Source organism: Geotrypetes seraphini, chromosome 1 (genome assembly GCF_902459505.1).
Source record: "Geotrypetes seraphini chromosome 1, aGeoSer1.1, whole genome shotgun sequence".
Classification (NCBI taxonomy): Eukaryota; Metazoa; Chordata; class Amphibia; order Gymnophiona; family Dermophiidae; genus Geotrypetes; species Geotrypetes seraphini.
Window position 1 is genome coordinate 148,391,763 of NC_047084.1, and position 27,328 is coordinate 148,419,090.

At 44.5% G+C, this 27,328-nt stretch overlaps 1 protein-coding gene across 6 annotated transcripts in view; it reads left to right on the plus strand.

The window, feature by feature from the left end:
- IL15 (interleukin 15) overlaps positions 1 to 27,328 on the plus strand; it is a 305,681-nt gene that overhangs the window by 246,151 nt on the left and 32,202 nt on the right. For all 6 annotated transcript variants that reach the window (XM_033939835.1, XM_033939828.1, XM_033939818.1 and 3 more), the window contains 2 exons: positions 18,366 to 18,475; positions 21,991 to 22,084. In XM_033939835.1, coding sequence (XP_033795726.1) covers positions 18,366 to 18,475; positions 21,991 to 22,084 — 204 coding nt within the window. The remainder of the gene's footprint in view (positions 1 to 18,365; positions 18,476 to 21,990; positions 22,085 to 27,328) is intronic.

The following is a 27,328-nucleotide window of genomic DNA, read 5'->3' on the forward strand; positions in this document are numbered from 1 at the left end:
AACTTCGTTTCACACAACGAACTTCGTTTCACACAACGAACTTCGTTTCACACAACGAAGTCGCCCGAGCTGCCGATGTATTGCATCCTTCCGCGCAGGCACTGCAGGCAGTCGTTAGTCACTGCGCTTAACTGCCCTCTCTCACTGTATACAGTCGTCCTTTTAAGATAAACTCAATATTTTTTATATATCATGGCTTCTAAAAAAAGCAGGAAGGTGGTTTCTGTTGAAATGAAACGGGAAATAATTAGAAGGAGTGAATGTGGGGTAAAACAGTGTGACCTCGTCAAAGAGTTTGGCCTCAGCAAGACCACCATTTTCACCATTTTGACAAATTTATCTTTTTTTATGTCATCTTAGCATATTTTATGCTGCAGAACGAATTATTTTTTTTAACATGTATTGTTATGGGAAAACACGTTTCACATAACGAACTTTTTGCATAACAAACTTGCTCCTGGAACCAATTAAGTTCGTTGTGTGAGGCACCACTGTATTTAATTTTTGTTCCAGCTGAAACAATTGAGGCTTAATTGATTTGGCCAGATCTGCCATGAGATCCCAAATGGCATCCAGAGTTAACTCTTGGGGTTTCTATCATGTGATGGAAAGCTTTTCAGGTTCAATTTTTGTATTCACACCAAGTGACCTCTCATCCTGGTGGCGACTCTCCCGATTGCAATTCACCCTCTGACTAGTAGAAACCTCAGGCTCCACAGGACTCTCCTGCAGATGTAGGGAGTCCAATTCCAAGCTCCCCTCTTTGATATCCAAAGCCTCCAGAGAGAGAAGCTCACCGATTGCTCCTCTACCCGCGGGGAGCTGGCAGTCTGAGGAAGAGGGGGAGGTGCTTTGGCGTCGGGGCTCAACATGATCTCCAGTCCCAGGGAAACCACCCCTGTCTCGCTACAGACTGCCTCCAGCAGGGGTGCCGAAACAGCCGACACTTCCTGCATTCGGCGCAGGAGCTCGTCGATATTACCGAGCCTGGCTGGGCCGGAACGCCGCGAGGCTCCAGCGGCACTGCGGCCCCTCCTTTTCAGCATTTCAGAGGTAAACTTCTCTTAGAAGCAAGCGTCTGTGCCAGAACGCTCAGCTGACTGTTCCATCCGCCATCTTTGATCCTCAAACTTGAACATCTTATTTCGGTGTTGCTTTTTTATTATAGTGAATCGCCTCCTTCCTCCTTTGCATGCCGATTCCCCTCATTTGCACGTATGGATCGGATCGGTACACAGGTAAGTGAATTGGGTAGCAAAGGGCTCGCAAACCGGTTTGCTTAGTGAATCTGGCCCTAAGTGCTTTGAAAATGGAATGAACGCAGAGGATCACTAATTAGAATATGAATGGGCTAACTGTCACAGTCTGGATTCCGCAAACGAGATGGTTTGGGTAGGCTGGAGCGAGCTTCAATGGCATCTCTAGTAGTTGGAAACCAAGGTCCGTACCGGGTAGACTTCTAAGGGGACAGGTTTAGAACAAACGCCAGGAAGTTCTTTTTCATCCAGAGGGTGGTGGATACATGGAACGTGCTTCCGGAGGCTGTGATAGGCCGGAGCACGCTACAAGGCTTCAAAGAAGGTTTGGATAGGTTTCTAGAGGATAAAGGAATTGAGGGGTACAGATAGGAGTAGAGGTAGGTCATAGGGATAGTCAGGGACCACTGCTCAGGCAATGGGCCTGATGGGCCGCCGCGGGAGCCGACCGCTGGGCGAGATGGACCTTTGGTCTGCCTCAGCGGAGGCAACTTCTTATGTTCTTATGTCTATGGCCCAGAAATAACAAAGAAAAAAAGACATTTTAATTTAATCATGACTGGATGGACTACAGTACTCCCCCGAAATTCACGGGGATTCCATTCCAGGAACCCCCGCGAATCTTGAAAAACCGCGAACATGGTTTGTCATGGGGGAGACTGGAGAAGGCAGCGGGAGAGGCAGGATAGAGCAGCCGGAGCGCCGGCGAGTGAAGGAATTTACTTGCTGTAGGCTCTGACCACCTCTTCCTGCACTAAAGTCGAGCCTTTCCAATCAGGAGCTGATTTCCTTCACTCACCGGCACTCCGGCGGCTCTGTCCTGCCTCTCCAGCTGTCCTTTTCTAGTCGGCGGTCACAGTAAGAAAATACCGTGAATGACTGGGATCGTGAACCGTCGACCGCAAATGACCGGGGGAATACTGTATATGTCTTGAAACTCTCTGTATACTGCAACTGTAAGTTCCTATGGACTGTAGACAGGTTCCCTTTGATCTCTAAACTATGTATGTTCTCTTGTAACCCATCCTGATCTGTCTGAGAGGACAGGATATAAATTGATGTGAATAAAGTTAGGAGAACTGGGGCAGGGACAGGAAAAGAACTCATGGGATAAAAATTGTCCCCGTGTCGTTCTCTAGTCTGAAGTTCAATACAGTGACATGGTTTGGACTGGCTCAGAAGGGAGCTACCACTGTATTCAAAGAGATGGCTCTGGTGTCTGAAGGCTAAAACTGGAGAGTACAAAGGAGAAATGAACCTTGATGCAAGGAATCATTTTGTTCAAAATGGCTGACCCTAGCTGTGTGTTCCAGGAAACTGACAGTGGCTCAATACCATCATTTTCCCAGTATAGATCGCTCCCTGTAGCCTGTGAAACTCTAGTTGCTTTGCTTGATATATTAGGGCTGCCTTAGACGTAGACAGCAGCAAAGCTTTAAGACTTTCTCCAGGGCTGAGTATAAGTAGTCATCATAATAGATTGAAGACTAGATAATAATAATAACTTTATTTTTGTATACCGCCATACCCAAGGAGTTCTAGGCGGTTCACATTTGTTTATCAAAAAAAAAAAAAAAATTACAAGTGGTTCAAAACAATTGAACAATATTAGAAGCAAGGAAGTAGTTGAGGTTAGAGAGAGAAGGGAGTGTGTAGGTCAGTGGGGGGGAAGGATAGAGGTGGGTAGGCTGGGTAGAGAGGTGGAAGGGGAAAGGAGGAGATTGTGGTTCATTGGAGAGGGGTGTTAGGTGTCTTGTCCATGGAATAGGTGAGTTTTGAGAGATTTTCTAAACCAGAGGTAGGTGGGGGCCTCAAGGACAATTTGGGCTAGCCATGGGTTCAGTTGCAAGACCATGCGGATTGTTGTGGGCCGATTCCGAAACAGCGATCGATGCTCAACCAAGTTTGCACGCACATGATCTGCACGGAGGCTCGCCATAATCTCCATTCGATCCTGTCCAATCGATCGCTGTGAGAGCGACTCTCGTACTTGTGCAGAATGATCCAGTTGATATGGCGACAGTGTGCGCATGCGCCAGATTTGCTACATCAGACTCCTCCGTGGCGGCTTGTCCTCCCTCCTTCGATCGCCATCACCGTTTCCTTTTCCTCCTAGGGAAAGGGCAGCCTGTGTAAATCAGAACCTACAGCCACCGTCCATTATTTATTTTAAAATTTATATACCGTATATTACCTATACGGTTTCCATAGTAGCGTGCATAAAATGTTAAACAAAATACAAACTTCAGTTGGTAAAAAGACAACCCTCTTAAAATCCAGTTTGAATATAAAATTTCAACTCAAAAAATCCATCACGTACAATTGAGTTTTTAACATTTTCTTAAAATTCATTCTAGCAGCATACAAACGTAGAATTCCTGGCAGGGTATTCCACAGCTTTACACCCGCCACAGATAACATAGTCGCACCAATCTTAATGTGGGAGATTAGCATGTTACCTTCCAAACATAATTTCTTACTGTTTTCTGATTTCAGACTTCTTTTAGGCTGATAGATTTACCCCCCCCCCCCCCCAAAAAAAAAAAAAAAAAAAAAAATGCTTGAAAAACAGCAGAAGAGACTCGGTATAAAATTTGATGAAATTCAATAAATAAATAAATTAAAATAAAGCATTACCGTAATCCAGGCAAGGGATGACCAGGAAATGAATAAGAATATTTAAAGCAGAATAGTCAAGGAAGTTAGCAAGAGAACGGACCATCCGGAGGCGCTGAAAACATTTTCGAACTACTGTGCTTATATGGTCATGAAAATTGAGATTCTCATCTAAAGTGATTCCTGAGAGCTTGATTGAGTTGACTGACTGAACTGGGATAGACTTGTATACTGCCTTTTTGTAGTCTTACAACCACACTCAAAGCGGTTTACATACACATTCATCACTATAATCATAGAACCATCAAAAATCTACAGTTACTGGGAGCTGATAACAGATTTCAAATGGAAGCTCGCAGAATTAGCCCTGGCAGAGAATTTTATTTTTTCTAAGCCGCGATAGCGGTTATTAGCACAGGGAGCCGCGCTGAATGCTCCGCGCGGCTCCTGATGCTCATAGAAACTCTATGAGCGTCCGGAGCAGTGTAGAGCATTCATCGCGGATCACTGCGCTAATAACCGCTATCGTGGTTTAGTAAAAGGGGGGGGGGGAAACAGTTTATAAACAAAGGAACAGACCTGGGATGAAGGGCAATGTTGCCCTTCTACCATTCTCTAGAACAGGTTTCTCCAAACGTTTCGTCACGAGAGCCACATTGGGTACTTCAGCACTTTTCAGCGGGCCGTAGTAAAAAAAAAAAAAAAAAGATAAATAACTCTAGATATGAGTTTTATTGAAAGCAGAAAATTTTCTAAACTAATTAGAGTATAAACTAATTAGACCTTACTACCCCGCTGCGGAACCTGGGCTCTCTCCAATTATTCCGCAAGCAACTGAAAACCTGGCTTTTCACTAAAATGTAATTCTATCCCCCCCTTACTCTTCTCTTCTATATATAAGTTCATATAAACCTTTTTTTTCCTTCTCTTCCTATATTTTAAGTTCTTGTAAACCATGCCGAGCTCCACAACATCCGTGGAGATGATGCGGTATATAAACTTAAGGTTTAGTTTAGTTTATGTGAGATTAAATTATCATATATTAATGACGACGAGCACTACCAGCAAATTCTCATATTTTCATCTCAAATGATAATAAAACCATTAATGTGAATGATGGAACGACTAGTAACAAACTTCCAGGTTCAATTTAAAGATTAGTCACAGTGCCAGTGCCATCTATAATGCCGCAAATTGACACTGTTGATCGAGGCCGAACAAGTACGAAGAAACACCGCGAAGTATATAATTACGATTCAGTCTTAAATAAAGTTGTGAATAATATTAACATAATATGGAATATCAATATATTTTGTTCAAAATTTTAATTAATGCATTTGAAATCTATTAACACCCCACGTTTTGGGGTTGGGTTTTTTTTTTGCGGATCCGCATTGGAAAATTAGTCCAATTGGCGCATTTCCACACAATTCTTCCGCAGGATGGATAAAATCATATCCCAGGCTGGATGTGGCCCGCAGGCCGTATTTTGGAGACCCCTGCTCTAGAACCATCTTTCTCTCAAAAGGGTGATTGAATGGAACTGTCACAGCTTGTCTGACCTCTCTTAGGGGATCTTTTACTAAGGCACGCTAGCCAATTTAGCATGCACTAAATTGGCTAGCACGCTTTAGTAAAAGACCTCCTTAATTTCCTTGGATGTATCCCACCTGGCACCACAGTTTTTTTTAAAATAATTTCTTGCAAATTCCTTCTTCTGTATATGCATATCAGCAGTCCTTTTCCAGTTAGGGTTTCCAGATTTTCCGTCTGGAAAATCCAAACCCCTAGACCCGCCCCCCAGTCCCACCCGTCCCTGCCCCATCACGCCTCGGTTCCGTCCTGTCACGCCCCCAAGCCCACCCCAGGCCCACCTCTAATCCCGCCCCCCGCTGCCTTCTCTCGTCTTTTCTTTGCTAAGTGAATGAAAATTGTAGCACACGAGGTTAGGTTGTCCACCTGCAGATGGGCATGATGGGGGAAAGGGAAACATGATGGTTCTTGATTCATATTTTTAAGTGAGTGAAGGCATCATGGGCCTTGATTCATACTGCCAAGTTTAATTTTCAGAACACTGTGTCCCCTTGATCTTCTGTTAGGGATTGGTAATTTTGAGACACTGTGGCCCCATCACACCAGAACTTTCTGTCTGCTGGGTGACATGAAGGTGAAGCTGGGTGGGGGGAGGGGAGCACCGTGCAGTATTATCATATTTTCTGTATAGTAAAATATGATCCCCTTTCCTGGTGAGACATGAAGCTGCTCAAAGTGACCACAGAGAAGATTTCCAGAGACATAAAACACGGATTAGGTTTCTGGAGCCAATGTGAAACAGCATTCCACAAAAATAGTAGTCTACTGGCCGTGGACATATTTGCTATCTGTAACTCCTATTTTTAGAAAACTACAAGATATCAGTAAAAATTCTCCCAGAGAGGTCTGTCAACAAAGACCTGGTAATCCAAATGCAATTAAATGTTTTGGAACCTGAGCCCTGCAAAGAGATCTGTAGATTAGTAGGGTGGCACACCAGGATCTGCCAACAAAAGTAAGGCGCTGGCTGTTCAGCTGTAAAACACAAACGGCATTTGCAAGCAAGTGAAAAGAAACTGAGCCAGGTGAACGACATGAACAAGCAACAATGTGAAATCATTAGACCAATAAAACCAAAACAGCAAAAGAACTTACCCCAGGTGGAGTGAAGAAGGTCATGAATTAGAAGAATTGCAGAGGATGAGAAGAAAGGTAGTGTGGGTGACAGGTAGAAGGAAGGAGATGAGAGGATCGGGGGGGGGGGAAGTCACCTGCCACCTCCATTGCTGCAATTGAATCTTCGGGCAGCTGGTAGTGACAGCGGTATGAGCCTGCTGCCGTCTACCTGCTCCGGAAGCCACCTCTCTGTAGGTTCTGTCTACGCAGGAACAGGAAGTTTCTGCAGTGAGGTGGCTTCTGGGGCAGGCTGACGGCAGCAGGCCACTGCCAGTTGTCCGAAGATTCAATTGCAACAGCCGGGGAGGAGGTCTTGGGGGAGTCGGGAGAGCCATAGGTGTATGCCGGCCCTGCCGACCTGTGTGGGCTTGTGGACAGGGCCGGTTTTAGACATGCTGGGGCCCAGGGCAGAAATTAAGGAGGGAGCCACTCTTCTACCTTTTAAATGACTTTTTCACAGACACAAAACATAGGCCTTCACCAAATACAGAACAATGGATCACAAATTAGAATACCCAAAAAGTTAAATTTGGCAAGTAGTTCATTTTGTACCGAACACAATTAGTGGCATAACCATGAGAGGGGGCTGGGCCTCCCTCTTTGAGCTCGTGGGGTCCCCAAGCCTCACCAGCTGATGACCACCTCCTTTCCTTCCTTAGAGCTTTCCAAGTGCTGCTGCTGCCTTCCCTCCTCTCCCTCCACACTTGGCTTTCATGCATGCAGGGAAGTCGTGGTAGCTTGAAGATACTGCCACTAGCTGCAAAGCTGGAAGAATCCCTGGATAAATTCAAATGCAAATTAAAGACCTTCCTATTCAGGGATGCCTAACAGTCATAGAACCCCCCCCCCCCCCCCCCCAGACCTCTCTACAACCTTCCAGGCCTGAGTAACTAATCTAATCTATCTAATCCTTAGGTTTGTATACCGCATCATCTCCACGTTCGTAGAGCTCGGCACGGTTTACAGGAGATGAAATAGGAAGGAACTACAATAAAGGGTTAGAGGTCGAAGAATGAAGAATATTTAGAGGACTTGGGATACCAAAGTTGGAGAGAGGCTTACATTTTTGAGAAAAGCCAGGTTTTCAGATGTTTGCGGAAAACTATCTCTAACCGCTTTGAAGAAGCCCTTCCCCCTTCCTATATTTAGCTCCACCCCTTTATTACCTTCTTTTTATTTTATTTTACCCATGGGCCCCTTGTTACCATTTGTCTTTGTCTGTGTTGTCATTGATATTTTAACTTTGAATGCTCCCCTTTTTCTTTTTCAAAATGTAGTATTGTAAACCATCTAGATAATAGACAGTATATCAAATATGTAATACACTGGTTGCTGGACCCATAGGAGCTAACTTTTCAAAATGATTGGGGTGCTCAAAAGCTCTGTCCTAGTCCCCCCACTTCCATAATAATAGTGCTAATTGTAATGCCATTCATTTTTCATATATACACACAATATAATCTTATAAACAATGCATAATGGTTATTTATTTATTTAGTCAAATTTCTAGCCCGTCCTCCCAGAAGAGCCCGGAACGGGTTACAAAATTACATACACAGTAGAAGGTTTAGCAGCAAGATTACAACTTCATATACAGCAGATAGACAGAATAACTAATCATAAGGATGAAGAGCAGTAGTAGAAATTCCTATGTATATGTTTGGGGACTGGCAAATGATGGGCAACAAGGATGCGAATTCGCATATAAGATATTCAGAACAGCAGGTTAAAGGAGGAACAGCAGCAGAGGGTTAATTCTTATGAACTGTATGGAGGAAAGAATAAAGGATTTGGGGGCTGAGCACAGTAGTATGACAACCGATAGGTCCTGTAAGTAAAGCAGCTAGAAATACAATACATTCGAAGTATAGGACAGTTTGTGGCTTTTATGGTGTGGGTACATATAGTAGGGAGATAAGATCCTGCGTAGTTTCACACCGAGTGTACGCCTCGAGACTTAGTTCTGCCTGTAAATCGGGTGGAGGGCACATTCAGTATAATTTTGCTGAGGTAGAAATAGGTTAGGTGTGTGTTTGCAAGAGTCAGGTAAAGAGGTGGGTTTTTACCGCCTTCCTGAAGTTTAGTAAGCCTGTCAGTGATCTAATGGTTGGTGAGATTGCGTTCCATAATTTGGGTAGGAAGTGTGAGTAGGAGTGTTTGCAGGTACTTTCCAGTAGGAAGGTTTGTGCCAGTGTGGTGGACAATCTTCTCTTGACTTGTGATCGCAGGGGTCGGTTGGGGATGTATATTGTTAGTTTTCTTGCCATATAGGATGGGACCATTCTATTGAAGAATGTAAGTGTAAGAGCTTTAAAGGTGCAACGTATCCAAATGGGGGGCAGCGTGGCACTGGCTTAGTGCCATTCCAACACTGATGTTATCACTGGAGAACTAAGAAAACATCATAGGGCGCAAGGGGCACAGGCTTGCCATCAAAGTACTCTGGGAATGCTGGTGGTGATTGGGTGAGAGATGGCTGTGGGCACCATTTTTTGCTTGCAGCTGGGACACCTGCAGCCCTACCAGTATTCAGTCAGCTCCATATATCACCTCGTGGTTAGAAGAGCAAAAAGAGAATATGAAGAAAGGCTAGCCAGGGAAGCCAGGGAAATTTTAAACCGTTCTTCAGATATGTTAAAGGGAAGCAGCCGGCTAGGGAGGAGGTGGGTCCACTGGATGATGGAGATAGGAAAGGAGCGGTGAAGGAGGAAAAAGAAGTGGCGGATAGACTAAACATGTTCTTTTTGTCAATATTTACAAAAGAGGACACATCCAACGTGCCGGAACCTGAAAAAATCTTCAAAAGAGATCAAGCTGAAAAATTAACATCCATGGAGGTAAGCCTTGAAGACGTACACAAGCAGATAGATAGATTAAAAACTGACAAATCTCCAGGCCCGAACGGAATCCACCCTAGGATATTGAAAGAACTAAAGGAGGAAGTAGCGGAACTACTACAGCAGGTTTGTAATCTATCCCTGAAAACAAACGTGATCCCGGAGGATTGGAAGATAGCAAATGTTACACCCATCTTTAAAAAAGGCTCAAGAAGTGACCCGGGATACTACAGACCGATAAGTTTGATTTTGATTCCAGGGAAGATGGTGGAAGTGCTGATAAAAGACAGCATCGATGAGCATCTAGAAAGGAATAAACTGATGAAAACAAGCCAACATGGCTTCTGCAAGGGAAGATCATGCCTAACGAACTTATTGCACTTCTTCGAAGGAATTAAGAAACGGATGGACAAAGGGGACCCCATAGACATCGTATACTTAGATTTCCAAAAAGCTTTTGACAAGGTACCCCATGAACGCCTACTACGGAAACTGAAGAACTATGGGGTGGAAGGAGATGTACATAGATGGATCAAAAATTATTTGGCGGGTAGGAAGCAAAGGGTAGGAGTGAAGGGCTACTACTCTGACTAGAGAAGGGTCACAAGTGATGTTCCGCAGGGGTTGGTACTCGGACCGCTGCTGTTCAATGTATTTATAAATGATCTAGAAATGGGGACGAAGTACGAAGTAATAAAGTTTGCAGATGACACCAAACTATTTAGTGGAGTTAGGACTAAAGAGGACTGTGAAGATTTACAAAGGGACCTGAACAAACTAGGAGAGTGGGCGACGAGATGGCAGATGAAATTTAATGTAGAGAAATGTAAAGTCTTGCAAGTAGAAAATGGAATCCCGAAGTACAGCTATACGATGGGCTGGTAATGGGTGAAAGTACCCTAGAAAAGGACTTGGGGGTAATAGTGGACAAGACAATGAATCCGTCGGCAAGTGTGCAGCGGCCTCTAAGAAGGCGAATAGATGCTAGGTATTATCAAGAAAGGTCTTACAACCAGAACGAAGGAAGTTATCCTGCCGTTGTATCTGGCGATGGTGCGCCCGCATCTGGAGTACTGCGTCCAGTATTGTTCGACGTACCTTAAGAAGGATATGGCGATACTCAAGAGGGTCCAGAAAAGAGCAACACAATTGATAAAAGGTATGGAAAACCTTTCATATGCTGAAAGATTAGAGAAACTGGGGCTCTTTTCCTTGGAAAAGCGGAGACTTAGAGGGGACATGATAAAGACTTACAAGATCATGAAGGGCATAGAGAAAGTGGAGAGGGACAGATTCTTCAAACTTTCAAAAACTACAAGAACAAGAGGGCATTTGGAAAAATTAAGAGGGGATGGATTCAGAACCAATGCTAGGAAGTGCTTCTTCACACAAAGGGTGGTGGACACCTGGAATGCGCTTCCGGAGGGTATGATAGGACAATATACGGTATTGGGATTCAAAAAGGGATTAGATAATTTTCTGAAGAAAAAGGGGATAGAAGGATATAGATAGAGGATTACTATACAGGTCCTGGACCTGATGGGCCGCCGCGTGAGTGGACTGCTGGGCATGATGGACCTCTGGTCTGACCCAGCAGAGGCACTGCTTATGTTCTTATGTTAATATTTTATGAATAACCATTTACGTGCCAGAACATAAGAATAGCCTTTCTGGGTCAGGCCAATGGTCCATCAAGCCAAGTTGCCCATTCTCATGGTGGCCAATCCAGGTCACTAGTACCTGGCCAAAACCCAATGAGTAGCAACATTCCATGCTACTGATCCAGGGCAAGCAGTGGCTTCCCCCATGTGTTTCTCAATAACAATGGACTTTCCTCCAGGAACTTGTCCAAACCTTTCTTAAAACCAGCTACGCTATCCACTCTTACCACATTCTCTGGCAACTCTTCCAGAGCTTTAACTATTCTCTGAGTGAAAACTTTTTTTCCTCCTATAGGTTTTAAGAGCACTTCCCTGTAATTTCATCGAGTGTCCCCTAGTCTTTGTAATTTTTTACGGAGCAAAAAATCGATCCACTTGTGCCCGTTCTACTCCACTCAGGATTTTGTAGACTTCAATTATATCTCCCCTCAGCCGTCTCTTTTCCAAGCTGAAGAGCCCTAACCGTTTTAGTCTTTCCTCATATGAGAGGAGTTCCATCCCCTTTACCATCTTGGTCGCTCTTCTTTGAACCTTTTCTAGCGCCACTATATCTTTCTTGAGATAAGGAGACCAGAATTTAACGCAATTTAAGGAACAACCATTTATTTTCCCTGAAGCTGTCACAAAGTCCAGTTTATCGTGCCAGTTTTGATTTCATTAGGGACATTGGCCTCTGGGAAATTAAGGGAATGACATCCTCTAATGCTTTTCTGAAACTTAGACATCCTGCCTAGTAGGTGCAAATCCGGGTCTTTTTTTGTGCCAGTACATGCTAGTACAGAGTACCAGCACATTTTTAACTTTCTCCCCCCTTCACCTCTCCCCTTCCATCTTCTACCCCAGAGTCTAACCTTCATTTGGGAATGGCTGCTGCAATCTTTTCAAATACCAAAGTGGGGGGTTAGATTCGAGGGGGGGTTTGAGGATGGAGAGGGTAGATGACAGACCGCAGCTAGAGGTGGGTGAAAGGGGGAGGTGGAGAGGGTGTGTGTGAGTGAGGACAGGATGCAGAAGGGATAGATGTTGGACTCGGTGGGGATGGAGAGTTAGAAAGGAGGAAAGGGAGAAATGTTGATGGTTAATGGAAGGGAAGGAGATGGCAGATTAACTCCCACTCACCATAAAATTACCTATGTCCATCCTATCATTCTCTCTGCAAGAAACTCCCCAATCTCTACATGGCCAGTCTGTCAGTCCAATTAGCGTGTAAATTCTCCTGTACAGGGACCGTCTATTGTGTTTTGAATGAACAGAGCTGTGTACGCTTTTTAGCACTATAGAAATGATAACTAGTAGTAGTAGTAATAGTATATGGTGGGCCCTTCCACATAAGGTTACCAGATTTTCCGTTTGGAAAAGCCAGACCCCCTAGCCCCGCCCACAGGCCCGCCCAGTTCTATCCATATCCACCCCGTTGCGCCTCAATCCCGCTCCAGCCCCACCCCCCGCTGCCTTCTCTCGGGCACATCTGCACATGCGCAGCTGTGATGCGATGACATCACACGAAGGCGCGTGCACGGATCCGTTCCTGCCCGACAGTGATTTGTTCCAAGCTTTTCAAAACCCGGACAAAGTGCCAGGTTTTGAAAAGCCGTTGAGACCCCTGGACATGTCCTCAAAAGGACATAGCGCAAGAGGCCAAAAACTTCAAGCCCTTCTTTAGATACGTGAAAGGGAAAAAACCCGCAAAAGAGGCGGTGGGACCCTTGGACGATCAGGGAAGAAAAGGGTACATTAAGGAAGATAAACAAATTGCGGACAAACTAAATTCCTTCTTTGCGTCCGTCTTTACGGAGGAGGATACCGCAAAAATACCAGAAACTGTGAAAGTGTTTAGTGGAGTAATAGAAGACAGCCTCACCACAGTTGAAGTGGAGTTGGACCAGATATACTACCAGATCGACAAACTTAAAAGTGACAAATCCCCTGGACCGGATGGAATTCACCCGAGAGTTTTAAAGGAATTGAAGGTTGAAATCGGAGAGTTATTGCAAAAACTCGCCAATCTGACAATCAGAACTGGACAGATACCAGATGACTGGAAGATAGCGAACGTCACGCCAATTTTCAAAAAGGGATCAAGAGGAGAACCGGGCAACTACAGACCTGTGAGCCTTACGTCTGTCCCTGGAAAGATGGTTGAAGCACTGATCAAGGATAGCATAGTCCGGCACTTAGATATACACGAATTGCTGAAACCCAGTCAACATGGGTTCAGGAAAGGGAAATCATGTTTAACGAATTTGCTTCAATTTTTTGAGACCGTGAACAAGCAAATTGATAGTGGAATGCCGGTAGACATAATATATTTGGACTTCCAGAAGGCATTCGACAAAGTTCCGCATGAAAGACTTCTCAGGAAACTACAATGCCATGGAATAGAGGGAGATATACACAGGTGGATAGGCAAATGGCTGGAAAACAGGAAGCAGAGAGTGGGCATAAATGGGAAGTTCTCAGACTGGGAGAAAGTGACTAGTGGTGTGCCCCAGGGCTCGGTACTTGGGCCGATCCTATTTAACATTTATATCAATGACCTTGAAGACGGAATATCCAGTGAGATCATTAAGTTTGCAGACGACACAAAGCTATGCCGGACAATCAGAACGCAGAAAGATAGCGAAGAACTCCAGAGCGACTTGTATCAGTTAGAGAAATGGGCAGAGCAATGGCAGATGAAGTTCAACGTGGAGAAATGCAAAGTAATGCATTTAGGCAGTAAGAATAAGGAACACGAGTATAGAATGTCAGGAGCAACTCTGGGTAAGAGCGAACAAGAAAGGGACCTGGGTGTACTGATAGATAGGACCCTGAAGCCGTCAGCACAATGCGCGGCAGCGGCAAAGAAAGCGAACAGAATGTTAGGAATGATAAAGAAAGGAATCATGAGCAGATCGGAGAAAGTCATAATGCCGCTTTATAGAGCAATGGTCAGACCACACTTGGAATACTGTGTCCAACATTGGTCTCCCAAACTAAAGAGGGATATAAAACTGCTGGAGAGGGTGCAGAGACGAGCAACGAAGCTAATAAGAGGTATGGAGAACTTGGAATATGAGGAACGACTCAAGAAACTAGGACTGTTCTCCCTTGAGAAGAGGAGGCTGCGAGGGGACATGATAGAGACGTTCAAAATACTGAAAGACATCGATAAAATAGAGCAGAAAAACAAATTATTTACACTGTCCAACGTGACACGGACAAGAGGACATGGTTTAAGCTAAGGGGGGACAAGTCCAGGACAAATGTCAGGAGGTTCTGCTTTACGCAGCGAGTGGTGAACGCCTGGAATGCTCTTCCACAGGAGGTTATTAAGGAATCCACTGTGCTAGGATTCAAAGGCAAATTAGATGCACATCTCCTTATGAGAGGCATAGAGGGATATGGGTGGTAAAACTACATCAGGTGTATACCTGACTGGGCCTCCGCGTGTGCGGATCGCCGGACTCGATGGACCATGGGTCTGATCCGGAGATGGCAGTTCTTATGTTCTTATGTTCTACATGTCCAAGGAAATCCATACGTCTGGTAACCCTACTTCCACATATAGTTGAGGATGCTTGGAGGAGTAGGAAAGAGGTTAATATTCTTACAGGGCATGCTGTCTGATGCAGACTGAGAAGTATCCAGAAGTCAGAAAGAGAACTCGGATAGAGAGAGGCCTGGATCTGGAACTTACGAGTAGCGAGAGTTGATTTAGAACTGGAGTGAGAGGGAGGAGTGGGGACTTTGAAGACCTGTTGTCCACAGGATGATCTTGCCTGGAATTGGGTGAAAAACCATGGTGTCTGATGTCATCAGAGGGCGCCCAAGGCAGCTATAAAATCTGGTGGGTTTTGCGACATGACCACATATAAGTCAGTCCTATCTTTGTGCAGTGCCCCATAGCTTAGGGTTAGCAGATGTCCGGGAAAACCTGGACACGTCCTCTTTATTAGAGGACTGTCCGGGCTCCCAGATGGACTTTCCAAAACCCAGCAGTTTGTCCCGGCTGCATCTGAAGGGCCTCCGAGCATGCATGGATGACGTCTGCGCATGCTCGAAGCCCTCCAGACACAGCTGGAGCTCATCAGGGAAGAAGACGAGGCTTTGAGGGGGGTGGGGCTGGGGGGGTGGGGCTGGGTGAGGATGGGGCAAAACGGGGCAGGGCCACACGTCCGGGTTTGTGAGGTAACTCTACCGTAGCTGGTTATGATGATGTTCCCTAGTAGACTTGGTAACCAGACACACAAAGACTTGTAGAGTGGGAGAGAGGGTGAGGGTATGGCCTAGTGGCTAGAGCTGCTGTCCCAGCACCCTGAGGTTCCAAGTTTAATCCTGGCCTGTTCTCTATGACCCTGGGCAAGCCGCTCAACTCACCATCACTCCAGGTACCACACTCAGATCTGTTGGAACAGACAGGGAAAATACCTGATTACTATTCAACGCATTGTGAACTACATTGGGTGAATCTCTTCATGAAAAAGATGGCCAATAAATGACTTAAGTGCTGACTATCACACTTAACCAGCTGTGCCTTAGCCAGCTGCACAAACCCATAAATTCAGCGCTGGCATCAAATTTCTCAATAAAACACCTTGTGTTGCTGGCTAAATATCGACTCCATGCTTATAAATGTAGGCCTGCCATTCATTTGCCTAGATTTAAAAACCTAGTGCTGAGTACAGCTCGCCAACGAGTGTGCCTGTTGGTTTTCTGCTATTTGGAGGGTTAGGGGTGGAGGGTTAGGGGTTGAGGGTCGTTTTGGAGGCTCTTTTCTACTATTGAATATGGGAGGGGGGGGAAATGAGCATTGTTTTAGGCCTGTTCCGTCTTCTTGTGTTTGCTGGGGGGAGAGGGGTCTCTGTGTATGGGGGGGAGGGGCTGGGGGTGTGTGGTAGGATGGGGGACACTTACCATTTGAAAATTTTTGATGACTACCTCTTTGTTGTATTCTATTCCTTGCTTGTTATCTTTGTATGTATTTCTGCAGTGTGGTTTTGGATTTGTTTTGTTTTGTTTGGGATTTGTCATCAATAAAATATTATTCGACATAAAATCCTAGTACTGAAAATCAGTGATATGCCCCTGACTTCTCTTCCTCACCTAAAATCCGCTCCCTGTTGCCATTCACCTCTTGTGCTTGTAAATTTACAAGTTTAGTGAAATTTTGAGCATAAATTTAGGCACTCAGTCCTAGTATGTATTCTTTTATTATTTTTTTAGTTCAATCTTTATTAAGTTTTAACATCTTACAGAAAATACAATACACAAATACTATAAACATGTGTAAACATACATTAGACATTCTTAATGAGAAACATTTCATTATTTACCCATCCATCCCTCCCTCCCTCCCTAACCCATCTTCCCCCCCTACCTCCCATATGTCTGGCAGGTCAGTCATGGACACAGTCTGCTGAAAAGCTTTGGACCCTGGACCCAACATGGTCCCTGTTTCGACAGAATGTCTTCTTCAGGGGTCCTTATGAAGTCCTATGGATAAAAATGCCAGTCGGAAAAACTGTTCTGTAGAAGCTGTGTGCAGGATTTCATAGGGAACCCTGAAGAAGACATTCTGTCGAAACAGGAAATGTGTTGGGTCCAGGGTCCTAGAGGTGGGGTTTTTAAAAAATATATAATTATTGATTTTTATTTAAACAAATTATCAAGAATAAACTTCTTGTACAGAATATGATTAAAAGACATCATTGATATAAACCAAAAGAAAAATAATTAGATGCAAAATTATTCACTTAATCATTTTAAAGTCCCAAATATAGAGATCCAAGATGCTCCTAGAGGTTTTTATGTTGTTTGTCAAGTTTTAATATTATTTTAATATTAATAAAGTCCATCTCAGGAACATCATTTCTCCACATTGTTTTTTGTTTCTTCCTGGATTTGTCTGTGGAGATCATTGGGCCAATTCTCTTGTTTTTGTCAGGTCAATCATTCCATTACCCACATTGTTTTATAAAACCCTCCAAAGGACTCCAAATATCCTTAAATGCTGCCATATTCCCTGACCTTTCAGCTAGGTTAGCTTCATATTTGTATAAAAGGCACACAGTTTCCCACTGAAAGTGAAAATTTAACAATGTGAAATCTTTCCGGTTTTTAACGATTGACTGCAGTGCCACTCCAGATAATATTAGGAACAATTTGTTTTTATTTGCTGACATTAAGGTTGATGAAGTAGCCCGTGCTCCGCATATCACCATACCATAAGAAAGAAGTATACGAGTTTCCAGTATGCAGTGGAACCTTGGTTTACGAGCATAATTCATTCCAGAAGCATGCTCGTAAACCAAAGTGTTCGTATATCAAAGTGAGTTTCCCCATAGAAAGTAAGGGAAATTTGCTTGATTGGCTCCACATCCACCCTACCCCACCACATTCCAAAAAGATCCCCAACCCCAAGGCCACTGGTGCACTTCCACCCCACCCCCAAGAACCGGAATCGCCCCCTCATCCACGAGCCCCCACCCCCAAGAACTGGCATCGCCCGCCCGCCCGCCCAAACCCAAACCTTTACCACGATCTGGCACCGGCACGCAGCACCAACCCACAGGACGTGATGGAAGGGCCTGCCTTTTGCCGCTGATCTCTGCTGGGCTGGGCCTTGAGCATTTGCACATGCTCAAGGCTTTCTGGCTCCCGCTTTTTCTGAGAATCTCATTAGAATCTCTGAGAGAGTGAGAGCCAGAAGGCCTTGAGCATGTACAGATGGTCAAGGCCCAGCCCAGCAGAAATCAGCGGCAAAAGGCAGGTTCTTCCGGCACCAGCACGTCCTGTGGGTTGGTGCTGCGTGCTGGTGCCAGATTGCGGTAAGGGTTTGGGCGGGCGGGCGGACGATGCCAGTTGTCGGGGGCTCGCAAATCGAGTCAACGCTTGGTTTGCGAGGCATGATTTGCAAGAGTGTTTTGCTCATCTTACAAAACACTCGCAAACCGCGTTACTCGTAAACCAAGGTTTGACTGTATTTTGTATCTTGTTCCACACCGCTTGCCAGAATGTTTGAAGCAGTGGGCAATGAAATAAAAGATGATCGAGTGTACCCACGTCTTTCTTGCAGCTCCAACACGCATTAGATTTGTTAGCATCTAACTTCTGCAACTTAACCGAGGGTCCATAATGTTTCTAGTATCTATTCAAAGAGACCATTTGGGAGCTTAATACACCAAGATAGAGGCATAAATTGAAATCAGACCTTATATTTTCGTTTTGATATTTGTCTGTTATAATGTAATGCTAGCTAGGGCTGTACCATGTAAGTGACTGTTTTGTTGGGTTTTATCTTGCAGAAAAACCATCTGAACAGGATACGTGTCCAGGCTTCTCTGTACCTTGCTCTGAATTACTTTGCTCTCAGCCTTTTAAACAGTGATACTGGGATTTATTTCTTCATTCTGTGGTAACTAGCGTCTTTTAAAATATTCTTTGTGTAAGGGTAAAGGAGGCCTTTCGCAGCAGTGGTACGGAAAGGAATAGATTGAGCCCCCTCACTTTGGGTTCAGGCCCACTAAAATTGCAGCACTGGGAGTCTGCAATTGGCTGTCAGAGATCCCCCAAGCCCTGCCAGCTACAGAGGTTCTCCGCTGGAGGCCTGGTAGTTGCCAGAACGTTCTATGGGACCACTGCTGCTTCACTGCCCCTCTCCTCTTGCATGCTTAGATCCCCACCTGCAGCTTTAGGAGTTGGGGGGGGGGGGGGGTCACAGGGTTGGGGAGCAGGATGAGGGTAAGAATGGGGACAGAGAGCTGGAGAGGGCACAAAACCTCCTCGCTTTTGGGCTCAGGTCAAGTTTCAAATTTATTAAGTTTTAATATACTGACCATCAACGGACACCTGGCCGGTTTACAATGTTAAAAATGAAAGGTTAAAAATAAATCATTATGAAAAAGGGGGGGGGTGTAAACATTAATTAGTCAAATTACAAGTACAAATGTGAGCTTGAGGATAAAGGGGAAAAGGAAAGTTGATAAATACATCGATGGGAAGATGGGGGGGAGGATATAACATCAGGGGAGGGGATCGCTTCTTAAAAGCAGTTCGTATTTAATTTGCTGGCTATTGGCGAAGAAAAAAAAAATATTTAGATGGTGTGGTGTCCCCCCTCCCCAATTAATGTTCTGGCTACATGTTTGTTTTAAGGAAAGCATTCTGAAACTTTTCTTCTTGCATAAGAGATTAATTGTATAAGAGGCTACCTAAGGTAAAAGTTTTTAAAAAGCCTCTTTACATGCACTTCATGGAACGGCCCTATAACTGGGGACCTCCATTCAGGAACTCTGAGGACACATGATGAGAATGTTCTACAGTGGCCTCTGAGCACCCAAATTCCCTTATAGAATACGAGTGTAATCCGGTATCAGCAAACCTTATATTTATACCCTCACAGTTAACTATATAGAGCTCCGTGGGATGTACATGGCTTTTGGTGTGTGGTTGATTCTATGATATTAAAACTGCATTTTTGGATTTTTGGGCTGAGAGAACTTGGACCTGTCTATACTAAAAACATAGAAACATGATGGCAGATAAAGGCCAAATGGCCCATCTGCAGTAACCATTATCTCCTCCTCTCCCTATTGGTTAAGGCTCTTGACATTTGCATCTCCTCTTCCTATAGGCTAAGGCTCTGTGCACCTGCATTGTGAGGTCATCGAGCTGCCCATCCGCAGTAACCATTATCTCTTTCTCTCTCCGAGAGATCCCACGTGCCTATCCCAGGCCCTCTTGAATTCAGACACAGTCTCTGTCTCTACCACCTCTTCTGGGAGACTGTTCCATGCATCTACCACCCTTGCATTACGCCTGAGCCTCTTAACTTCATCCTATGCCCTCTCATTGCAGAGTTTCCTTTCAAATGAAAGAGACTTGGCTCATGCGCATTTATATTACGAAGGTATTTAAGCGTCTCTATCATATCTCCTCTCTCCCGCCTTTCCTCCAAAGTGTACAGATTGAGATCTTTAAGTCTGTCACCATATGCCTTATGAGGAAGACCACGCACCATTTTAGTAGCCTTCCTCTGTATTGGCTCCATCCTTTTTATATCTTTTTGAAGATGTGGCCTCCAGAATTATACACAATATTCTACATGAGGTCTCGCCAAAGTCTTATAGAGGGGCCATCAATACCTCCTTTTTCCTACTGGCCATACCTCTCCCTATGCAACCTAGCATCCTTCTAGCTTTTGCCATCACCTTTTCAACCTGTTTGGCCACCTTAAGATCATCACATACAATCACTGTTCAGTGAACTCAGCTGTCAGTCTTTTAAGTAACTCCTTTGAAGTTAAAGAGAATTGATTTATTTCGTGTTCACCATTATTGAGTTTGTGGCGGATGTAAAACAGCTTCTATTTATGATCGTCTTTGAGTGTGCTCTCTTGATTTAAACTTAGAACATAAGAATAGCCTTATTGGGTCAGACAAATGGTCCATCGAGCCCAGTAGCCCGTTCTCACAGTAGCCAAGCCAGGTCCCTAATACTTGGCCAAAACCCAAAGAGTAGCAACATTCCAGCATTTCAAAGAATAGCAAGATTCCGGAACCCCAATGAGAGCAACATTCCAGAGCTGAGACTGTGATGTCATAATGCCTCACTCCACAGTGCCTCAGAGCCAACCTCATCAGTGATGTTACAATGGATTGATTGTCCTATACTTGGCTCATGTAAGAGGATAAGAACAGCCATTATTGAGTTTGTGGCGGATGTAAAACAGCTTCTATTTATGATCGTCTTTGAGTGTGCTCTCTTGATTTAAACTTGGGAACATAAGAATAGTCTTACTGGGACAGACCAATGATCCATCAAACCCAGTAGCCCATTCTCACGGTGGCCAATCCAGGTCACTAATACCTGGCCCAAACCCAAGCAGTAGCAATATGCTACCGATTCAGGGCAAGTAGTGGCTTCCCCCATATCTTTCTCAATAATAGACTATGGACATTTCCTCCAGGAACTTCCAGCCTGAAAAGCCTTTTAAAATTTGGAGTTACAAAATAATTTGTAATACTGAACATAGAAGGGCAGATTCTGTATCGGATGCTGGTCTCAGCAGGTGAGAATCGCATCTTCCCTAATGAACTGATGCCTAATCTTGCCTAACCCCCCGATTCTTTAACTAGCACTCATCGTGCCTGCCTGATTGAGGGATCCCTTGCCATTAGCTGATTGCAGCAAGGGAATCCCCAATCAGCTGAGCCTACAGGCCTCCCCAAAGCAATGGCTTCTGGGAGGCCTGCTGGCATAGCTGATTGGGGGGGGATACCCCTGTCGTGATCAGCTGAGCAGCTGCAGCAGGGGACCCCCACCCCAACACGTAATAGGCAGGAGGGATGCCCAATCACTCCTGCTGGACCCACTCCTGGACCCCCCCCGACCCCCCTAGAAATTCAATACCTCACAAACCTTAACCCCCCAAACTATGGGAGTGGCGTTAGGTATCTGAGCAATTGGAGTCTTAGGAGGAGGGTGGGCAGAGGTCTCACTTATGTACATAAATTACTGTAAGTTACATGTATTTCTCTGAAATTACTTCTGCTCTGTGGCTGGCATAAGCATTTGCGCCTAAGTGCACACGTGCATATGTACTCAATAGCAGCACTTGCCAAAGCTGCTCCAGGGAAACTCCGGCCAGTTAGGTTAGCAGGATATCTGCAATGAATAGACATGAATGCGATGTGCATGCTCTGCCTCCGTTGGAAGGATCCTGAAAACCTAACAGGTTGGGGTTCCCCCTAGGACAGGCTTGGGAACCACTCCCATAATGGAAAATAAGCACCCCCCCCCTTCAGAATTACCCTCCTAATAGCATGCATTAATATCAGCTAGCACAGCTTTATTTTTTAATTAATAGAGAATTTAGCTCAATTTCTATGCACAAGTTTCATCCCTTATTTTTAATGTGATCTGTTTCAGCTGCATTAGTGCATCTTTCCCAAGGACTGAAGCAGATGAATTACCTTGGGATATTGTTCTTCTGGATTTAGAGAAGATAGAAAAGTTAAATAGGGTAAGCAGATCTCTCTGTCTCTCTCTCTCTCTGTCTCTTTCTCTTTCTCTCTCTTTTTCTCTGTCTCTTTCTCTCTATGTCTTTTTTCCTCTCTCTTTTTCTCTCTCTCTCTCTTTCTCTGTCTCTTTTTCTCTTTCTCTCTCTTTTTCTCTCTCTCTCTCTGGCTCTTTTTCTCTTTCTCTCTCTCTGTCTCTTTTTCTCTCTCTCTTTTTCTTTCTCTTTTTCTCTTTCTCTTTCTCTCTCTCTCTCTCTGTCTCTTTTTCTCTCTTTCTCTCTCTTTCTCTTTCTCTCTCTTTTTCTCACTTTCTCTCTCTTTTTCTCTCTTTCTCTTTTTCTCTCTTTCTCTGTCTCTTTTTCTCTCTTTCTTTCTCTTTTTCTCTCTTTCTCTTTCTCTCTCTCTCTTTCTCTCTCTTTCTGTAATTTTATGTTTAAATCATTTTTATTAAAAATTTCCAAACAATCAAGAAACAGCAGTACAGAACAATACAAGAATACCAACCAGCCAATCTCAAACAGCTATAACCAACCCCAAACCCCTCCTAACCCCCCCCCATCTTCCCTCACCCCCTTCCCACCAATCCACCCAACCACCCACCCTGGGAGCAGCAGCAACGTATCTAAACACAACAAATCTGTGAGGGTATGATCATAAACGCACAAATTCTCCAGCATTAATCCCAAAGTTCTCTTCTAATATAAGTGTGGTACTGAAGGGTGTCCAACATTGGGCAAATAACTGCCCTGCACGAGTGGTCAAGTCCGCAATGTCCCGCCTCGCCAATAACACTTGATTCAACATTAATGATCTCCAGAGAACAATTGTGGGAGGCTGCGCAGAAAGCCACTGTAACAAAATACTTTTCCGTCCCATCAGCACTGTCCGCCTGAGGAATGCGGTACAGCCAGGACGAGCGGGATGGAGTCTAACTTGTAGAGTGAAAAGAAAACTGGGATGAAGTCGCCAGAAACAGTCCCAGAGATGCGCTACATAAGTCATAAGCTGTATCCAGAAACGGGAAATAAGAGGATATGTCCAGAACATGTGGCCAAGATTGGCCTGCAGATAGGTGCCTTTGGCCCAGCAGTCTCCTGCACAAATACGCATCTTGTATGTTCTATTCCAGGGGTATCCAACCTTTTGGCTTCCCTGGGCCGCATTTGCCGAAAAAAAATGTTTCTGGGGCCGCACAAACGCATAAACGCTGCAGCAAGACAGAGGAGGAGCCGGCAAGACGGTAAACACCCAGGGGCAGCAGAGGAAAACACTGCATCGCCCTCAACCGGGGCCACACAAAATACTTCACGGGGCTGCAGGTTGGACACCCTTATTCAGTGCACAAAAAGCTCTCAGCAAAAATTTGTAATTCCTCTCTTTCTCTGTGGCTTGAGAGATATACTTAATGCCAAGACAAACGCCTTTCTTGATCATGTCTGCTGTAATAGTAACATTTAATTCCAGAGTCCATTTCTGGGCTAAGTCCTCATAGTCCAACTCACCTGCTAGCTCCTGCAGGAACTTATGATGGAATTTCAGTGGTATAGGGACTTGAGCCGTGAGGCAAACAGCCTCTGTCAACTTTTCTTGTACGCCCTTGTGTAACACAATCAGGATCAACTCAGTCAAATAATGATGCAGCTGTCTATTGCCATACCAATCCGTGGCCGGCAAGGAATAGGTCTCTCGAAGTTCTTCAAATTGAATCGGCAATCCTTCCGGCGTGAACACTTGAGATATATAAAGGAGTCCACACCGTGACCAATTCGCAAAGGATGAGTGAGCCATGCTGGGCTGGAAATCCCCATTGCCCACTATAGGGAGGCAAGGTGTGCGCTGTGGTGAAATCTTTAGGAGTTTGCACATGGTCTTCCAAGTTTTGCGCATGGCAGGCAGTAGAGGATCCATCTGTAACTGAGGTAAAACAGGTAACTTTTTAACATGGACCAAGAGGAAAAACTGTCGCAAATAGAGGTAAGCCGTGAGGATGTCCTCTAACAGATAGATAGATTGAAAAGCGACAAATCACCAGGCCCGGATGGAATCCACCCAAGGGTATTAAAAGAACTAAGAAACGAAATAGCGGAAACACTCTGACAAATTTGCAACCTATCCTTGAAAACTGGGGAGATCCCGGAGGACTGGAAAATAGCAAATGTTACACCTATCTTTAAAAAGTGATCGAGGGGTGACCCGGGGAACTACAGGCCGGTAAGCTTGACTTCAGTTCTGGGCAAGATGGTAGAGGCACTGATAAAAGACAGCATCTGTGAGCACATAGAAAAAAATGGACAAATAAAAGCGAGCCAACATGGCTTCTGCAAAGGAAGATCGTGCCAAACGAACTTACTGCACTTCTTTGAAAGGATAAACAGCCAGATGGACAAAGGGGAACCCATAGATATCATTTATCTCGACTTCCAAAAAGCCTTTGACAAGGTACCCCATGAGCGGCTACATAGGAAGCTGTGGAACCACGGGGTTGAAGGGAACGTATACAGATGGGTTAAACACTGGTTGGCAGGCAGAAAGCAAAGGGTTAGAGTAAAGGATCACTACTCGGACTGGAGGAGGGTCATGAGCGGTGTTCCGCAGGGGTCGGTGCTCGACCGCTGCTGTTCAATGTATTTATAAATGACCTAGAAACAGGGACGAAGTGTGAAGTTATAAAATTTGCGGATGACACTAAACTTTGTAGCAGGGTTAAAACCTTGGAGGAGTGTGAAGACCTACAAAGAGACCTAAACAAACTGGAGGAGTGGGCAAATAAATGGCAAATGAACTTCAATATAGAGAAATGTAAGGTCATGCATATAGGGAAAAAGAACCCGATGTTCAGCTACAAAATGGGGGGGATTAGTATTAGGGGAAAGTAACCTTGAAAAAGACTTAGGTGTGCTGGTGGATACAACAATGAAGTCAACGGCACAATGCGCAGCAGCTTCAAAGAAAGCAAACAGAATGTTGGGTATTATTAAGAAGGGTATCACAACAAGAACGAAGGAAGTCATCATGCCGCTGTATCGTGCGATGGTGTGCCCGCATCTGGAGTACTGTGTCCAATATTGGTCACCGTACCTTAAGAAGGACATGGCGATACTTGAGAGGGTTCAGAGAAGAGTGACAAAAAAATGATAAAAGGTATGGAAAACCTTTCATACGCAGACAGGTTAGAAAGGCTGGGGCTCTTCTTCCTGGAGAAGTGTAGACTCAGAGGAGACATGATAGAGACTTTCAAGATCATGAAGGGCATAGAGAAGGTGGAGAGGGACAGATTCTTCAGCCTATTGGGAACCACAAGAACAAGGGGGCACTCGGAGAAATTGAAAGGGGACAGGTTTAGAACCAATGCTAGGAAATTCTTTTTCACTCAGAGGGTGGTGGACACCTGGAATGCGCTTCCGGAGGTTGTGATAGGACAGAGTACACTACGGGGTTTTAAAGAAGGACTGGATAAATTCCTGAAGGATACGGGGATTGAGGGATACAGATAGAGGTAGGGATAGGATTATAAAAGGGTATAGATAGAAGGATAAAGGGGATTAAAGGGTTTTAGATAAGGATCACCTTACAGGTCATGGACCTGATGGGCCGCCGCGGGAGCGGACTGCTGGGCGAGATGGACCTCTGGTCTGAACCAGCAGAGGCAACTTCTTATGTTCTTAAATAGCTAAAATGATAAGGGCTATAAAGCAGGGATCTCAAAGTCCCTCCTTGAGGGCCGCAATCCAGTCGGGTTTTCAGGATTTCCCCAATAAATATGCATTGAAAGCAGTGCATACACATAGATCTCATGCATATTCATTGGGGAAATCCTGAAAACCCGACTGGATTGCGGCCCTCAAGGAGGGACTTTGAGACCCCTGCATAAAGGGAACACTCCACCGCAGGCAATGAAAAATGTGTAGAATTCCAAAACTAGTCATGTATGTGTCGTAATTGACTAGCAATATTAAACCAAAAAATACTTAACCATCCAAACCCTCCCTGATCTTTAGGCAACATTAATATGGACAACGAAATCCTGGCCCGTTTACCGTGCCATAAGAAGGCAGACAATTGGATCGAGTGTTGTGCAACGTGGCGCTAGGTTAGCATTAAAGGGAGCACTTGTAGTAAATAAAGCCATTGTGGCACCACCATCATCATGTTATATAAAGCTATGCGACCTGAAAGAGAAAGTTGGAAAGCCCGCTAATTTCGTAAAGTTGCCTCTGTTTTGATTAAACAATGGCAATACATTTATTCGATACAGGTTGGTTAAATCCTGTGGTATTTTGACCCCTAAGTACACTAAATACTGAGTAGCCCACTTTAGAGGGAAGTCACCCCCCCCCCCCCACTGCGCGCACATCGCAGAAGCCGTAGGAAGCGCTAAAGATTTTTGCTTATTCAGGGTTAAACCAGAATAGAGATGAAATTCATTTAATATTTCCAGCGCTCAAAAAAGCGAGTGCTGAGGATTACCCAGAATCGGCAAAAGATCGTCTGTGAAGGCCAACACTTGCAGCTGGGAGTTGCCCTCTGGCAATCGCTCAAGCTCATCATCCCACATAATCGTGCGAAGGAGCGGATCTAAATATAGGAGAAATAGTGATGGGGACAGTGGGCACCCCTGTCTCGTACCCCATCCAATAGGGAAAGAAGCAGTTTGTACCTCATTTACTAATCCCGAGGCTGAAGGCGCTGTTTATTTTTTCGGGTAACCGCCCCACAGACTTGGAACTCCCTCCCAATTTATTTGCGAAAAGAGCAGGATCTAGTAAAATTTAAAAATAATCTAAAAACATTTCTTTTTAAAGATGCTTTTGGGGTTTAATTTAATAATCCTTAGGCCAAAGATTTTATTGTATTAAATTATGTTTTCACTTGTCTCCCTCTTGTACCTTTCCTTTCCTTTGTATTGCTTTTCTATATTGAATTGTATTTCACAATCCCTTTTTACCTTGTGTTAACAAAATGATGTGTTAGTTTTTAACCCAATGTTATTATTTAAAGTTTGTACTGTATTGTTTTCTATTGAATGTATTTTAAATTGTTCATCGCTTTGAAGTATGATTAAGCGATTAATCAAGAGAATTATTAAACTTGAAACTTGAAACTATATAGAGCCAGCACAGAATCATAGTACCATCCTTGTATCCCCATATGCTGCAACACTCCGAATCCACAATGCCAATTTACCTTATCAAAAGCTTTAGCGGCGTCAAGTCCTACAAGAAGGCCCGGGAGCTGGTTCTGTTGCGCAC